General features: G+C 40.3%; 6 protein-coding genes across 6 annotated transcripts; 4 read left to right on the top strand and 2 right to left on the bottom strand.

Annotated features, from left to right (window-relative positions):
* Positions 1 to 3,230: 3,230 nt before the first annotated feature.
* ATC70_006128 (uncharacterized protein) lies at positions 3,231 to 4,738 on the top strand (the record flags this gene model as incomplete). The annotated part of the gene is made up of 5 exons (XM_064825409.1): positions 3,231 to 3,396; positions 3,456 to 3,902; positions 3,967 to 4,254; positions 4,317 to 4,453; positions 4,514 to 4,738. 5 exons carry the CDS (start codon positions 3,231 to 3,233, stop codon positions 4,736 to 4,738), a joined length of 1,263 nt encoding a protein of 420 aa, XP_064680786.1.
* Positions 4,739 to 5,193: 455 nt separating this feature from the next.
* ATC70_006127 (uncharacterized protein) lies at positions 5,194 to 6,556 on the top strand (the record flags this gene model as incomplete). The annotated part of the gene is made up of 5 exons (XM_064825408.1): positions 5,194 to 5,365; positions 5,425 to 5,757; positions 5,820 to 6,098; positions 6,160 to 6,305; positions 6,374 to 6,556. 5 exons carry the CDS (start codon positions 5,194 to 5,196, stop codon positions 6,554 to 6,556), a joined length of 1,113 nt encoding a protein of 370 aa, XP_064680785.1.
* Positions 6,557 to 7,766: 1,210 nt separating this feature from the next.
* On the bottom strand, positions 7,767 to 8,359 carry ATC70_006126 (uncharacterized protein; the record flags this gene model as incomplete). Its single annotated transcript, XM_064825407.1, has 4 exons — positions 7,767 to 8,053; positions 8,118 to 8,150; positions 8,204 to 8,235; positions 8,292 to 8,359. 4 exons carry the CDS (start codon positions 8,357 to 8,359, stop codon positions 7,767 to 7,769), a joined length of 420 nt encoding a protein of 139 aa, XP_064680784.1.
* Positions 8,360 to 8,709: 350 nt separating this feature from the next.
* ATC70_006125 (uncharacterized protein) lies at positions 8,710 to 9,478 on the top strand (the record flags this gene model as incomplete). Its single annotated transcript, XM_064825406.1, has 5 exons — positions 8,710 to 8,762; positions 8,825 to 8,849; positions 8,902 to 8,992; positions 9,046 to 9,315; positions 9,378 to 9,478. The coding sequence occupies 5 exons, from the start codon at positions 8,710 to 8,712 to the stop codon at positions 9,476 to 9,478; spliced, it is 540 nt and encodes a 179-aa protein (XP_064680783.1).
* Positions 9,479 to 9,495: 17 nt separating this feature from the next.
* On the bottom strand, positions 9,496 to 12,411 carry ATC70_006124 (uncharacterized protein; the record flags this gene model as incomplete). Its single annotated transcript, XM_064825405.1, has 8 exons — positions 9,496 to 10,064; positions 10,122 to 10,612; positions 10,663 to 10,905; positions 10,967 to 11,226; positions 11,285 to 11,438; positions 11,494 to 11,702; positions 11,758 to 12,179; positions 12,240 to 12,411. 8 exons carry the CDS (start codon positions 12,409 to 12,411, stop codon positions 9,496 to 9,498), a joined length of 2,520 nt encoding a protein of 839 aa, XP_064680782.1.
* A 1,887-nt stretch (positions 12,412 to 14,298) lies between these two features.
* On the top strand, positions 14,299 to 15,912 carry ATC70_006123 (uncharacterized protein; the record flags this gene model as incomplete). The annotated part of the gene is made up of 1 exon (XM_064825404.1): positions 14,299 to 15,912. The coding sequence occupies one exon, from the start codon at positions 14,299 to 14,301 to the stop codon at positions 15,910 to 15,912; it is 1,614 nt and encodes a 537-aa protein (XP_064680781.1).
* Positions 15,913 to 16,183: the final 271 nt, after the last annotated feature.

The following is a 16,183-nucleotide window of genomic DNA, read 5'->3' as shown; positions in this document are numbered from 1 at the left end:
CAGTTGAAACGCAGGCCAAAAAAAAAGTACTGTGAAGGAACGCAGCCGGAACGCAGGCCAAAAAAAAAAGTGTGCAGGAACGCAGTTGGAACGCAGTTGGAACGCAGTTGAAACGCAGGCCAAAAAAAAAGTACTGTGAAGGAACGCAGCCGGAACGCAGTTGGAACGCAGGTCAATAACTTCTCACTGAAAAAATCTTTGAACCATGGCTGTCCATTTTCAAAACCACTTTTTTTTTTTGTGCTTTTGCTTGTTATTATCAATCGTTCAAAGAACTGAAGCGTCATCTGATAATGGCTCTCCGTTGCGACAGCTGTCTAGACATTTATGAGAATGAGAAACAAATACTTCAAAATCACTCAATTCCAAACACTTTGATGCTTCGCTGATTCGTGTCAGCAACGTCTCGCTTTCCAAGAACCAATTGCGTTTAAAAAAAAAGGGGACGATCTGTATTGAGAAAAGAGTTCTTCCAAAAAAAGAAAGTGATTTCGTCGAAAATCAAGTAAAGATACGGTATTAAGTGTCCAGTTAAGGCTCAAAAAAGCGACCAATTGAAATTTAAAAAGTGGCCAAGTTTTTTTCAAAGAAGTGGCCAATTGACAGTATTATTGTCTTTCACGATTAGAAGAAGAGCATTGAGTTTGTCAGTCAGCCCCACCAGCCAAAATTAATTCAAACCCAGATTTATAGTCTGTTCCAGATTGGACAAATCTTGATGATTTTGGACTCGATTGAACTATTTTTGCAGATTCGACTAAGTGAAGTATGATGATCACCCCATGCTTCCTTAAGCTTTCCTGGAGTACTTTTCAAGGCGCATCCAATGGTACCAAGTAATATAGATGTTTTGAATAAACTTATTGAATGATTTGTAAAAATATGAAAAGAGGTTTCTGGCCAAAATGTCGAGATTTTACATATCAAAGTCCCACAAAGATGATTTCAGAGGTTGCTTTGGATCGATAGAAACATTTTGATTCAAGATATACCATAATAAAAGTCTTCGTTATCAAGGTGAAAAATGCGATCGTTTGATTTTCAATGAAAACCATGAGGGGTACCTCATGCTTTTTGGTCGATTTTTGACCATGTTTTTTAGGTACCCAAAAAGTTGAGCAAAGGTATCAGAAAGTTAATGCTACTCGAGTATAACTGTTTGGCGTCATTCCAACCGCTCAGAAAGGTTTATATGTCAAGTATCAAGGTTCAAAAGCTGTCAAATTTGACTGTGTTTTATACATTTGCTTGTCAATAGGCAGGTTTTTGTTATGATATCAAGGCGTAAAGACATTGTATGTATTGATCTAGACTTAGAGCATTATGTTAAATCCAAATATTCAGCTGGAAATATTAGGTTGAGTGGCACTGTTAAACCGTTGTATCAAAGCACAATAATACAGCTTATTGGTGACATAATGGCAGTTCAAATTACTAGGTGGTCATATTATATCCGACTATTTATTTGATTACTCAAATAGGACTGATGCCCTCTACAACTTACAAATTACTCTCCTCAGCATCCAAATCATCCTTCCCCAATGAAAAGCCGACAAGATTAGTAGATAATTTTTAAAACTAAAGGAAACTGGCTCAGAGCATGCTAAAATTGGCACCTTGGCATGCATAATGTTAGCTTTCTCCTCTTTTGCGCAGAAGACAAAAATAAATGTCTTTGAAACCAATAGAACGTAGGTGGCGAATTATATGAGACATGTTTTACTTTTGAAGTCTTGCATCTAATAATGCCAACTCATCGAAATACTTGTAAGAGCAACTTCTTTTCTTTTTGAGGCTTCGAATGTGTGTAGGGAAAATAAATTTATTATGTTATGACGAGTGTTTACACTTCGGATAGCTCTCTACCTTTGTTTCGCTTCGATGAGAGCTAACCTGCACAGCGGTAGTTCGCGCTACCGATTGCCCTTGCGTATCATATCAAAATACCGCCACTTTCATTTTGACCCTCCACTTACCTATGAAAACCCTTCATATTATCTGTGGGCCTAATTCTTTCGCAATACTCTACATCTATATGCACGTAGCTACTTCATATATGGGCAAACAGCATACTGGCATTTCTCCTTTTCAATCCTTAGTATCCCTGATACAGCAAAATCAGAGTACATTTGAGCTGCGTTTTCTTGGGCTCATAGCCGTTTTAGATGGTCAGAATAGCACCAAACAATTGCTCTCGCCCAGCACTTACTGAATGACACTTTTGCTCAACTTTTTGGGGACCAAAAAAAACATGGACAAAATTCGACCAAAAAGCATGAGGTACCCCTCATGGCTTTCATCGAAAATTAAACGATTGCGTTTTTGACCTTGATAATGAAGACTTTTACTATAGTAAATATTGGATCAAAATGTTTCTATCGATCTAACGTAACACCTGAAATCATCTTTGTGGGACCTTGATATGTAAAATTTCGACATTTTGGCCAGAAACCTTATTTCATATTTTCGCAAATTGCTCTATAAGTTTATTCAAAACATTTATCTTATTTTGTACCATCGGATGCGCCTTGAAAATCACTCCAAGAAATCTTAAAGAAGCACAGGGTGATCATCACAACCAACATAGTCTAATTTCACAAATTGAGTAAATCAAGTCGAAAGCTAATGAAATATGTCCAATCTGGAACAGACTATGAGTCTGAGTCAGAATTGATTTTGACTGGTGGGGCCGGCTGACAAACTCAGCTGCCCTTTTCATCATAAAGGCAACATAGTAATAGAAGCTTTTGAAGCGTATGGAAAGTAGGTGGTAAATTACATAGAATTATAGTTAGCCGTGCTATTTTTTTTGCATTCTGTATTTAATAACGCCAGTCTATTAAAATACTTGTTAGTTCAATCTCATTCCTTTTTGAGGCTATGAAAGTGTCTAGGGACCATAAATTTACTATGTTTTGGTTCATCGAAAGAAGCTCTTCGAAATTAAGGAGCCCTTCAAATAGAGTGTCTCAAAATAAGATGTCTCGCAAAATAAACAAGATACCATAGTAATTACCTACTGTTACTCGTCTTTTTGTAAGGAAAAGTCGCATTTCTGAATGTTACCTTTTCAAGCGGCCATATTGTAGATCATACATCTATCAACCGCCACACGGAGTTACAACTCTGATGTGATAAGAAGTATAATGGTACAGAAACTCAGAAGAATAACGAAGATCAATCATAAGTGACCGAAAACTTTTCTTTTCTCCTCGTTTAAGTTTTACACAATGAACCCTCAAGAGCAGAACTCTCCAGCTGTCATTGATAATGAGTTGTTTCAAATGTATGCTCATTACCAGCTATGCAGAGTGAAGAATATTAGCAACTCGAGCGATGCGGCAGAAAAAAAGGCTTTAGTTCAGATATTGGAAGCCTGCCAGCACATAAATGCGAGTAGGTATCCCACTCATTACATGTTCAAATGGCATACTGACGGCTGATGCGCGTGCTAGGCACTTTCCATTCGCTTGCCAATGATCTCTTGAAGCATTCCGTCCAGCTAGAGTCTTTCCACGAGGGTGGTCTCACATCGCTATTTGACAGTACCGTATATAATCCAAATGGCATACCCAGTATCGGAAGTCCGTTGGACAATATACCTCAAGTGAATGTACACGCTGGAACAAAGAGAGCCAAGAAGGATTCAGGCAGGTTACGTAATCTCAGTCGTGATGTGATGAAAGCCCCTCACGCTACAACATCGTATGGGGCTGATCTGAATCGACAATACAGCGCTGAACAATCTAGCACCGAAGATTCCGATAATGAGGAGCCCACCATTATAACACCAAAGAGAAAGAGAACACTGTCAATGACTATCACAGACAGCAGACAAGGCTTGTCAACTCCCAATTTACGAAGCGACAGACAATACAATTTATCAAGCTCGTCAAGAAGAGGTTTGTGCATAAAGCCATGTTATTATATTTGACCCAGTGCCTAACGTGGCGAACACACACATAGATCTGGACTATATGAGCTCAGTTCCAGAGCAAACCAAGCAAGAGTTATTCAAACGAATGAAAAAGATCACCGACAGTTTTCAAATTGATTACAGCGTTTCTCAGGAGGGCAAAACTCCCGTCCGGTCTTTCCAGATTCACTTTAAGGAAAGGTTCTCTGGTAAAATTATCTACCATCAATGCCAAACAAATTTCATTGCATTCCAGATTGGCCAAATCATCGACAGAGAGACACGTATATTTTCAGCTGAAGTGCAAGAGGAAAACCAGAGGCTGTATTATACAAAGGGTAAGAGTATATGTCGTTTTGGTGTGTTTTTCAGTATGAGCTCACCACCGCTCGCCATAAAGGTTTTAAGAAAACAAAGTCGGATCCAAGCCTGAAAGTACTCAACAAGTATAGCAAGACCTTGGCCCGATTAGTCAATGAAATTGGCGTCTATTGCTTGTTCATGCCAGAAGTCTTACCACCCACCTTTTACAAAAGAGTAAATGCATTCATTGACAGTGTTAGTATCACAAACTCTAACACGATTGTTTGCGAATAGGCCGATGAGGATCTTCTTAACAGAGTTATTAATCACATGAACGAGAAATTTCCTCATTTTGCTACTATTGCAAGCATTGATGAAAATGGAAACTTGTTCATTGCGGATATTGGAAATGTGGGAGAAGATGCGGGCGAAATGGCCTGTGAAGATGTAGGCAAAGATGCATCTGATGATGCGAAGCAAGATGTCAAGCCAGAGGCTGTACAGTGCAGTACCGATTAAAGTCCAAACTTTACTCAGAATATGAATGAGGATACACCAAGCTGGCATACATTATAAAAGTGGCCAAATACTTTACTGTACACTCAACATTGCTATACCACTTTTTACTCATATAATCTCAATATTATCAACATGTTATCGATATCAATCTATAAAAGCAAGGGTCTATAATTTATAGGATGGCAAATAACTATTCTGCATCAATGATTCATTACAAGGCAACGAAGCCTTCTTGTGCAGTTAGTTTTGATCTAGCTTGACTGATATGAATCAATTGTGGGTCAACATAAGCCTTACCAGCATAACTCAGATCAATCAACCCATTAGATGTATACAAGTTCTAGCACGCGCTTACAGCTATCATATGAGTCGCTTTCTTATCAATCGCGTCTCCTTCAATTATTCCTCCTTTCTCTCTCCTTCTTTCTTGAACTCTCACCGCTTTTACAAGCACAATGGCAAACAATCAAGAATCAGAGCCTTTGAGTCCTATTGACAACGACTTGTTTCACTCTTATACTCGCTATAAGTTGTGTCAATTGGCGGAGAGCACGTCTCTCTGGACTTGCAGCCAAGAAAAGGATGCCATGCTCAATATACTAGCTCAATTCGAAAAAATCGATGGTAGTAAGTGATCCAGTCTCTTTGCGACAACAACATGAGTCTAACATAGGTTTAACTACTAGATACTTTGCGCATGATGGTCAACCAAATCTTTGAGAACTCGGCTCAAACGTACAGCTTTAGTGACACAAACAAAGAGCCTCTGGGCTTTCAAGAAGAATCAAGTGGCGCTTATCATCTCGAAAACCTTCCCTCTCCGCCTGGCACTGTCATTGCTGAAGTATTCGACAGTGAAGCAATACAAAACAAACCATGGACCACTCGCACAATCACTAGCATAACACGCCAAAAAAGACCAATGGTCATTCGAGAGCCTTCTCTCGCAAAGAAGAGCAAGGCAACTGACCGTATCATTGAAAAATTGAAGAACCTCATGTCAAGAACAAATTTGGAAGGTTTGTTTTATGCATCTCTTTGATACACTCCATACTCATCTCATCTCAACCTGTTCTGCTAGAGCTTGGCAATCTAACAGACCATGTTGAACGCAGTAAATATGTCATCTTGACCAGGATGAGACGCGTAAGCACCAGTTTCAAGTTCAAGGCATCTACTGTAACTGCAAATTACTTGCTCCATGTATCAAATTCCTTTGGTGATCCTCGAAGCCCAATGAGTATGTGCCAGATGAACCTCATTGCTTATCGATTCGGCAAGCTGCTTGAACAAGGAAGATTTCATTCAAAGGACGGAAAAAGGAAAAAGGCTGAATTAGAGTGCTATCAAATCATCAAAGGTGATGAGCTGTATAGATGACAGACATGCATGGCGATTGTTGACCTCTATTTTGTCCATAGAAGAGTTGAACGCTCATGGAAAACGAATAGCTACACCTGTTTACAAGTATGCTAGATATGCTCAAAATGTTGTGGAGGCTGCAGAAAAGATTGGCGTATATGTCTTGTTCATTCCTGAGATTTTGACACCTTACGCATTGCAAGCTGTAAGTTTTTTTTTTGTGCGGAAGCAAAAAAGAGCCTAAAAGATGATTGACAGGCCATATTGTTTTAGATCAGTCGCAACAACTTTCCAATTCTTCAGAAATGTTTGAATGTAAAATGTGCAGGGTTTAAGGAAATTGCTCGCTTGGATCATGATGGGAACCTGATCATGGCAGAAATGAACTATTCTCGTAAACATATTGACAAGAGCTATCGTCGCACGAAGAGCAAATTCTTGAATAGTTGTGCCTGAATTGTCATTCGTTTCTATGGATACATAAATAGTATGAAATAGCCTCTTTAAATAAATTATCAGTTGATCGTGCAGTGAGTTCAGTACCAATGACATGCATTTGGACGCCCCTTCCATGATGCTGCTAGGATTCTTACACATATATGCTGACCTGTTGATGCATCCATAAAATCAGAACCGTCATCTGCAGTGAAATGTCACTATTAAACAGCATTGCATTGTATATGAATCAATTTTTTGTTTATTTGTGAATAAATAAAAAAAAAATTGAAAGTATGTGATAGAGAGAGTGTGGTTCAGAGTGGTTCAGATGAGTGGATCCCAGATGGAAGGTTCCAGTGCATAAACGCAATGTTGATGCTTGAGCAAAAAAAAAAAAGGAGATTGCTAGATCAGGGGTAAAGGTTGGTAGAGATGGGTTCATTTTTTTTTTTTTTTCATTTTTCATTTTTTTTAGGTCTTTTTGATACGGTTTTTGAGAGAGACATGGTTCTTGAGAGTTCATGGTACGGCGATGAGAAGCAGAGGCAGAGGACAGCACCAACCAGGAGATTTCCAAGCGAGAACCGCAAGGAAAAAAGTAGCAGCAGGCGGCGGTCTTGGGCAGAAGGGTGGCAACGCTTTGATTTTTTTGAGGGACATTTTATGATTTTTTTTGGGAATATAGATCTTGGCCGAGAAGAGCGAGAAGAGAGACAGATAAGGATAGCAGCAGCATAAAAAGGAACTCGGAGCAAGAGAGATACAGAGAGACATTGAGTGTTGGGAGTGCGAGCATTGGAGGATATTGACATAACATTTGGAATAAAAATGATACTGATGATAATGATTTTATAACTTGTGATGGAACAAAAAAAAAAAAAAAAATAGAGAGAGCGTTTAGCCTTTTCTTTCACAATAGAACCATTGTATAACTGAAAGAAAAGTTTCCCGGGGAACACCAACTGGGAGGTACACTCAAATGATCCCCATATACAAAGAGAAAGATTGGAAAGGAATGGCTGAATGGCTGCTTCGATGGGCATGTTTTGCCAGCTATTTATACTATGCGTGTGTGTGAGCTAACATGCTCATCTGACACCTTGTTTATTCGACTAGTAAGAAATCGTCATTCGATTAGGAGTAAAATATGCTCTATAGTTCATGCATCTCTGTTAAATCAGCTGTTGTTGTTGTTGTTGTTGTAGTAGTAGTAGTAGTGTGTGTGAATTCACTTTTTTTGTTGAAAGGCTACTAGTTTATCCTTAAATGTGATATCGACCAGCAATTTTGTAAAATCATCAAATACAGGATCTTGCGCTCTTATTAAATCCAGATCCTTCTCGGGCTGCTTTGATGTGTCTAGTTTTGCGATGATTTCTCTTAATTGCGGGTATTGGAGGAAATCATGGATCTCCTTGGAGTATTGCAGCTTTTCTAGATCCTGAGGCGTTAATCTGCTTGGGTCTTCCTCGTCAGGTGGACCAACGGGCGTAATCTCCTTTCTCGTTTGTTGTTCTATATGATTTCTTTTTAGCATTGGGGAATGGGAAAATACATAAACAAATCAACACACAAGTACCTTGTACTGGGGTGGGAGGCTCGCATGGCGTTTCTAATTTGGATCCATGTTGGTTAATAGATTCATTGTTTCGATTCAAGTATTACCCTTATGCTGTTTAAAACAAATCAAGGAGCAACTGTGCATTGGGAAATGAGTCATCTTGAAATGCGTTTTGTTGAGTGAATACGTTACTATGGTGCTCTGCATGTAGGACACTTGTACTTGGATTCTGCCTTTTCGCACACTTTGCAAATGGCCATTTTGTATATATTAACGAGCAAAGAGAAAAGCTTGCTTGAATGAAAATAAAAGGGTTTTCCTTGAATATCCATGAAACAAGCCACAAAGACATCTCGTTTGCATTAATTGCCATGCTCATTGCGTTGTGCATGAATTTCATCCAAAGGATACAGTAAACTACAAGTGAAATCTGCCCATCAGCACTTGCATCGCAGTGGGATGATCAACGATATCATGAAATGGTATTGTAATCCCTTTTCAACAGCAATGGAGGGATGATGCCTTCAAACTCAGTGAGTGAATGTCTATTCAATGAAACCAAGCTTTTTTTCTTGGTGTTTTTCTTTCAGCCTACTATACAATTTACAGCATGAGTTTATTAAGACGATTCAGGGCTACTGATTTGTTTGAATTCAACAACATGTAACTATCGCAAAAGGCCAGTAGTGCAATGTATAGCAAACTAACAATACAAACGACTCTAGTAATCTTGATCCCTTGACCGAGACAGTAAGTACATTGATTCATTATTACATGGACACGCGCGCTTACGTTTCACTAGTACAACATTTCATTCTATCTCCAATACCTCGCTCGCTGGCCTGATTTGTTCAGTGTGCAAGTCTCTCCTCACAACAGATTGATGGGTTATGGTAGGATACACATTCACAAACGTAGCATGGCAGATGGGCTAACAGGTACTCAGTGATGGGAAAGACCGAAGGCACAGGTAAAAACTGGCATGGCCACGTTACAGCCATCACAGTGGCACCCGAATACCGTAGATTAGGCCTTGCAGATGGCATGATGAACCTGTTGGAGGAAGTGTCAGAGAAAGCATACAACGGGTGGTTTGTGGATCTCTATGTCAGAATGTCAAATTCAGTTGCCATAGACATGTACCGTAAATTTGGATATTCAGTGTATCGAAGAGTACGAAACTATTATGCGGGACATACGAATGAAGATGCTTATGGTAAAATGATGGAGTTCAGGTCGATTGATATTAACCAACTCACGCTCATCACTACTCTATAGATATGCGAAAGGCTCTACCAAGAGACACAAACAAGGAGACGATTCGAGAAAACGGTGAAAAGGTCTTTATTAATCCAGAGGATTTAGATTCATGGCGTTAAATGCTTCAATCAATAAATCACGGTTTCACTACATGATTATTGCTACGACGTTTAAAAGCACCTGCCATGGTGCGTTTGGTTGTGGATGTGGATGCTTGAGGCACTCTGTCATCACTGTCATCCCGTCGCATCATCAACAATCCGCCCGCTGCTTCACCAGCGTGCGCTTTGCGCACATTGTATTTGCTGCCAGCACGATTTCCACCATCTAAACCTCCTCTGACTGTCTGCCCATCTGTAGGAGGCACTCGCATCGATTCATGGGATCCAGTCCTGACTTTGATTTGTTGCGATATCTTGACTTTACGTTCCTTGACAACATTGGTGCTAGGCACTTCAGGTGGTAAAAGGCCAATGTAGTCGCCTTGAGAACGAGTGTTACGTTGTCTGTAGGCATCAGAAGGCGGTTGTTCGGAGTAGCTTTCATGCTGCTGCTGTTGGTGAGAATGGTTCTGTTCTTTGGGGTATTTGTTAATGGGGGATTGTATCTTTTTAGCAATGATTTGGATCTGTTCAGGAGCAGTGGGTTTGCCCATGGATTCAGCTCTTCTACGGTTGGACCTAAGACTGCCGCTAGGCTTGTCATCTAGGAAGGGCGTTAGATGAGATGATGAGTATATTACTTGAAGATTCATCTGCTTACTGGTGACATCCAGGTTTGCCAGCGAGTTACTGGTACTAGGCAACATGGACTTGATTTGATCATCAGGCTTGAATGGGCCTGTGTATGGCTTTTGAGTGATGAACGGATGCTGCAGTGCCTGCTGAGGAGTCCATCGTTTCAGTGGATTCAACTCGAGCACACCATATAAAAAGTCGAGAATGCACAGCCTTGCTTCGATTTCTTTCTGCCTCTCTTCGTCTTCGTTCAGATAGTAGCTAGACCCTGATGCTGCTCTTCTTCTCTCCTCTTCCCTGGACAGGCTTGGCTTGCCATTGTTGAACATCATGATGATATCTTTGAGCTTGGTCTGAGGAAAGTACTTTTTTCTCGGTAATTCGTTCTTGTTGTTTTCCTGGCTGTACTGCTCTCTTGACTTTAGCTCGTATTCATAATTGTCTGGTCCAATTTGTTTCTTGTTGAAAAATTTCTTGGTATTTCTTCCTTTGCTTAGCATATCCTTTGACGGAACACTGTTTGGATTGTTAGGTACTGCTTCATTTGAGCTGATGTCAAGCCTTACCCAAGCATTTCTACGATACGAAACAGCTGGTTATACTCTGAACTACCAGGAAACAACGGCAAACCTAAGAATAATTCAGCTACGATACAGCCAAAAGACCACATATCGATTGCTCCAGTATATCGCATGTTCAGCAAGACTTCGGGTGATCTGTAAAATCTGGACTGAATGTAGGTGTAGATTCGATTGGCTTCATGACATGAGGATCCAAAATCAATCACTTTGATGGTCAATGACTTTTCACTGTTTCAAGCACATGTCAGTTTATCGATTTCGAGATGACATTCGGCATTTTCTTCTTTACCTCACCAGCAAGATATTTTCGGGTTTCAAATCACAATGGATGATTTTGGCTTCTTTTAACAAACACAATGTATCTAAAATCTGTACAGCAAATGCTCTCACTTTCTCGGGTGCAAATCCCTTGTATCGGTTGTGGCCAATGAGATCGTATAGATTGTAAGAAAGCAGTTCGAAAACCAAGCAGAGATGGTGTTTGTGCGAGAATATATGGTGTAATCTCAAGATATGGTGTTTGTCATCTGGATCCAGCTGCTTGTTCAACTATCACATAAACCAATTTTAGCCAATATCCCTCCCCTGTGTAAACAAAAGCATATACCTTTTTCAAAATTTCAATTTCCATACAGCTTTGCGTCTTGTAGGCGCTCTTGTTCTTGATCACTTTGACTGAGAATAACTCGCCTGTAGATATACGCTCACATTTGACAACCTGTCCAAATGTACCCTGCCCCAGCAAATCAATCACACGATATCTACACGGGCTCATATTAGCCATGAAGAATACAGTGCTTGTGAGTCAAAACTTACTGATAGTTAGGATCATGACCCAAGATTTCATTCACTTTCAAGATATAGTCGTAATTTTCGTTGTCGTTCATCTCGTTGCGGAATGGTTTGCTCGGCTTTGTCAGTATTCGCTTAGGAATCTTATCTTGATCATAGGCAAATTTAGGATTTTTGGCACTGTAGGTGTCTTTGAGGTTCACTGTCATTGATAGCAGCGAGTTTCTGTGTTGCTACAATGCGTATGATTCAGTGAATCATACTGCTGTACACTACACTTTGCCTTACCTTTTGACGTCGAGCCAGTAGCATTTGATCGACTCGTCTCTGTCTGGAAGATGTATTACCAGCAGATACCTTGACAAATCCCTTTGTTTCATGCAACGGCTGTTGTGGCCATTGGTAGCCCAAATCCAGCTGAGGTCCAATCTCCTGACAGTAAAAAGGGGTGGAGGATCCGCCACCGTTGCTCTTGGATTGATGTGTGATGGGAACGTGCTGCTGTTGGGTCGTCATTGATTTGCTATTGTTGCGTATCGAAGGTACACGTCGAGAGAGTCTTGCGGCTTCTTGTACTGTTGCCATTTCCAACTCGGGCTCGGAATCCCAGTCGCTATCCTCATCCTCGTCATCCGAAGAGTGTTGCGGGTGATGTGATTGAGTCATGGTTCTTGCGCTTTTTTTCATTGATGTGGTATCTAATGGGCGCCCTGTCATACAAAAGAAGGGTGTCAGATGGCATCAAACGAGACATGAGCGTGTGTACTTACCATGAAAACTGAACGAGCTGTTGTTGTGATTTTCACTTGCAACGGAGCCCAATGTAAATTGCGAATCACGCATCCGCTGCGAAGTGCTGTTGGGTGTATCTCGGAACGAAATGTTGCCAGCAGCTAAACTTGCAGCATATAGCTTTTTACCTCGTTGCTCAAAACTGTTCATTTTACACAAGATGATGAGAAAAAAGAGAAAGAGAACGAACAGCAAATATTTATTTTTTTATAAAAAGACTTTTTCCCTAAAAAGGTACAATGTTTTGATAAAACCTTCTTCCACTGCTAATAACATCAGGTACTTTGTTCAAGCAAACAGACAGTGGCTTCTTGAAGAATAGAGCTCGCTGATAGGCTTTATACTCACATCGCAGTATTTGCTTCAAATATCCTCAGGCTCCATGTCAGATTAAAACGTTTGAGACCATTCTCAGGCAATCAATGGGACACATCTTTGCCGTCATCCACTTGGTGTAACCAATAGCACTATAACAGCTTACACGAGAGAAAACGTAGTAAAGATCAACCAGAGTTGGTTATACGGAAGCATTGGAGCATTAAAGAGATGGCTTTAGCAGAAATTGGTCTCTTGACTCCTCTTTAGAACCTCCTTTGTAAAGACAATTTTAGCGGGACACTGAAGTGTTACTAGTATCAAATCACCACACTCATCAGCATAGATTATTGTGTCTTGTAGCCTCTCAACAAACACCTCGTTACAGTGAGTTTAGTCAATACTTTATTCTCTTTCAGCGCAAACAAATGCAACTAACATCTTACGCTATCAACGATAGCACTGCGTTGCATAGACCTTACTACTACGACACTATCTTTATTACGATCCACAGTTTCAGTAGAGCCATCAGCATGCCTGACCGCTAGCTCACCTGTATAATAAATAAACACCGTTTCTAAATGCTTTCTTCAGAATTTCTACAATATCCCTTCATAACGAGAGTAAAACAAATATCTCCAATCTCTTCCCTGTTGAGATTGACATCCGTGGCTATTGTACTTTTTCGCACTAGAAGTTCATTTCATGTGAGAATAGTGGTCAAGAGGGTTTACTTTGTTTGTCTTCATTGTACTGAAATATACAGCGTAAAATGGTCATAGGTCGATAAAGCAGGTCCTTTAGCTAGATTGGGTCAGCTTACCCCCTACAGTACTATTACTCATGATATTTTCTACCATGGTAAATCTCGATCAAGCCATAGCTTGTGTAGATTTTGAATTCGATGCCTTCATATGGCGGATCAAGTTAATCGACAAAGAAACCCCAACCAAATGCAGGCGATACAAATCTTTTGTATGTATTGCATTAACTAAATGACCAAGGCGAACAGCATCTTCAAGGCTACATATCTCGCTCTGAACTGTATGTACACTATTGTAATGAGTCACCTCATGTTCTTTCAAAAGCTTCCAAATAATTGTATAGACTAACTAACTAGTCCAACATGCACTACATGGGCAAAACCTCAAAAACACAGTGATGGATAAAAGTTGATCATGAATAAACATGCCCAATGCCATCATGTAATTCAAAGAGATACAACAACTTCATTTTTATTTAATCCGGCATTGAACAGTATTGATTTATATGGGGTTTTACTGTATAGCGAAGCGAAGGTGCAAAACCATAGTATTCAAGCAGCAAATTTGATTTCTCATTCCCATTATTAATAAGCTTACCGACAACATAACGCATCCGAATGTGCATGAATTAGCTTTACCAAAGTCAATATGCCTCCTATTCGAATTAGAAATTGCGCAGGCTGCAGAACTGCCCTTCCAGAAGATTTCAGTTACGCAAGATGTGGTTCATTCCGTGTAAATAAACTCTATAAAGCAATACCTAACCAATTTTGACAGCTTTCAAGCCTTTATATCTTGACATGTAGGCCTTTCTGAGCCGCTGGAATGACACCAAACTATTGTATTCGAGTAGTAGTAACTTCCTGACACCTTTGCTCAACTTTTTGGGGACCAAAAAAACATGGGCAAAAATCGACCAAAAAGCATGAGGTACCCCTCATGGTTTTCATCGAAAATCATGGCTTTCTTCGCTAAAGATCACAAAATAGCAGAAAAAGGTGGGATTTTCAGTAATGGAGGTTCCACGCTGGATTCTAGCCATAATCCAGGCAACAACATTTTTATCTATGCATCACTTTTTCGAGATATCAAGAGTCAGAAGCGAACAACCTTCAACATTGCTCCAGCTATCGACAACAACGCCTCCACAACTGGAAGACCTCTGGACTACAACTCAACATTCGTAGAAGCTAAAGATGACTACTCTCTCGTCATTGATTGTTCTCAATTTGCTGGGATGGTATTCAGAGAGAAGCCCTTGCTCACTTGTCTTCGAGATCACTATTCCAAAGGATTGGGAATTAGAACACGTATGGTTGGTAAGAACCATAAGGTCATTGAAATCAACTTTCCAAGCCAGGAAGATTGCGAGGAGGCTCTGAACAAGGAACTCGTCTTACAAGGGAAGATAATTAAGGTGAACAAGGCTTTGGACAAAAATGCCAACGTCCTCAGAGTAGGTGTCTCTGAGCTTCCTTACAAAACTGAAGAGGTTTTGAAGCCTTTGATGGTGGAGACCTTCCAAAAATATGGGGACATTCTCAATCTTGGTCTTAGTTATACCAAGGGTGGTAATTGGTTTACTGGTCGTGGTTTTGTCACTCTAAATAGGGACAATTTAAAAAATTATGCAGCTGAACTTACCCCTCAGATCCAGTTTGGGAATTTCAAGGAGAAGCTACATTTGGTTTGGAGTAACATGAATCCAATTTGTCAAGACTGTCACACTGATGATCATATCAAAGCTGATTGTCCTCGAACAAAGAGGAAAGCATGTTTCCGATGCGGAAGCTTGGAACATCTCATCGCCGGGTGCCCATTAGCCTCATGGAATAGAATGAAGAAAACCAATGATCACAACAAACAAGGTCAACATCGCCAGCAAGAGAATGTTGCCCAACTTAAGCCTACAGGTAGAAAGGTTGACCTTTTAGATCTAATGAATGTGGACCCTCCTAAGTACCTCAACCACAAGAAGGGGAAAAAGAAGGCTACATCCCTTTCGTCGAAATTCCCAAGCGATGATGAGGCACTTTCCAAGGGGGAAGTATCTTCAGCTGACGAGCCAGAGTCTGATTCCGACGCTGAAAACGTCCAAGGACATTCAACCAACTTGAACGACAGCAAGGATATGCAAATGGAAGAGGAAGGTGACTCCCATGATGGTGAATCTCAGGATGATGAATCTCAGGTTGCTGAATCCGAGGGTCGGGAATCTCAGTCAGGTAGCCTCTCACAAGAGGATGCTCCCAATGGACATCTCGAGGAGGAGGACAATAATTCCTTTGGTGATGAAGAGTATGTCAAGTCTACTAGCGAGGAAGATAGCGATGGGGAAACTCCTAAGGTTGTTCAGGACAATGTAAGTAGATATAACTTACGACACTCTGGGCACAAGAAGAGTGTAGATGAACCTACTGAGGAACATCCCAAGCGATCTATCGATAAACTGGCTTCTACCCCTCCAGTAGAGGACAGCGAAGGTTCTGGTAAAAAGCAGATTAAACAGCAAGAGACTAACACCAGAGACGAAATGGTCTTGGATGGACCATCAACCACAAACACATTATAATTAATTAATGAGTAACACCAACCAAACTAGAAACATTAACATTAGGATAGGTTCCCTCAATTGCAGGAACCTCAACAAACAATACAACACCAATACAGCAAATAGGTTCATCACCTACCTTAAGCAGCAAAAGTTAAATATATTACTATGCCAGGAAACAAATATTCCTCACCATTCCTTTGAAAACATTACAACAAATTTTAAATATCAATTCCAGTACCACCAAGCAATCTGGACTGGACAATGTGGAGTCATCAACTTCAATCCATCA

This window comes from Mucor velutinosus (genome assembly GCF_035048745.1).
Source record: "Mucor velutinosus strain NIH1002 chromosome Unknown tig00001544, whole genome shotgun sequence".
Classification (NCBI taxonomy): Eukaryota; Fungi; Mucoromycota; class Mucoromycetes; order Mucorales; family Mucoraceae; genus Mucor; species Mucor velutinosus.
The sequence above is the reverse complement of the archived record's forward strand: the minus strand, read 5'-3'. Positions and strand labels throughout refer to the sequence as shown.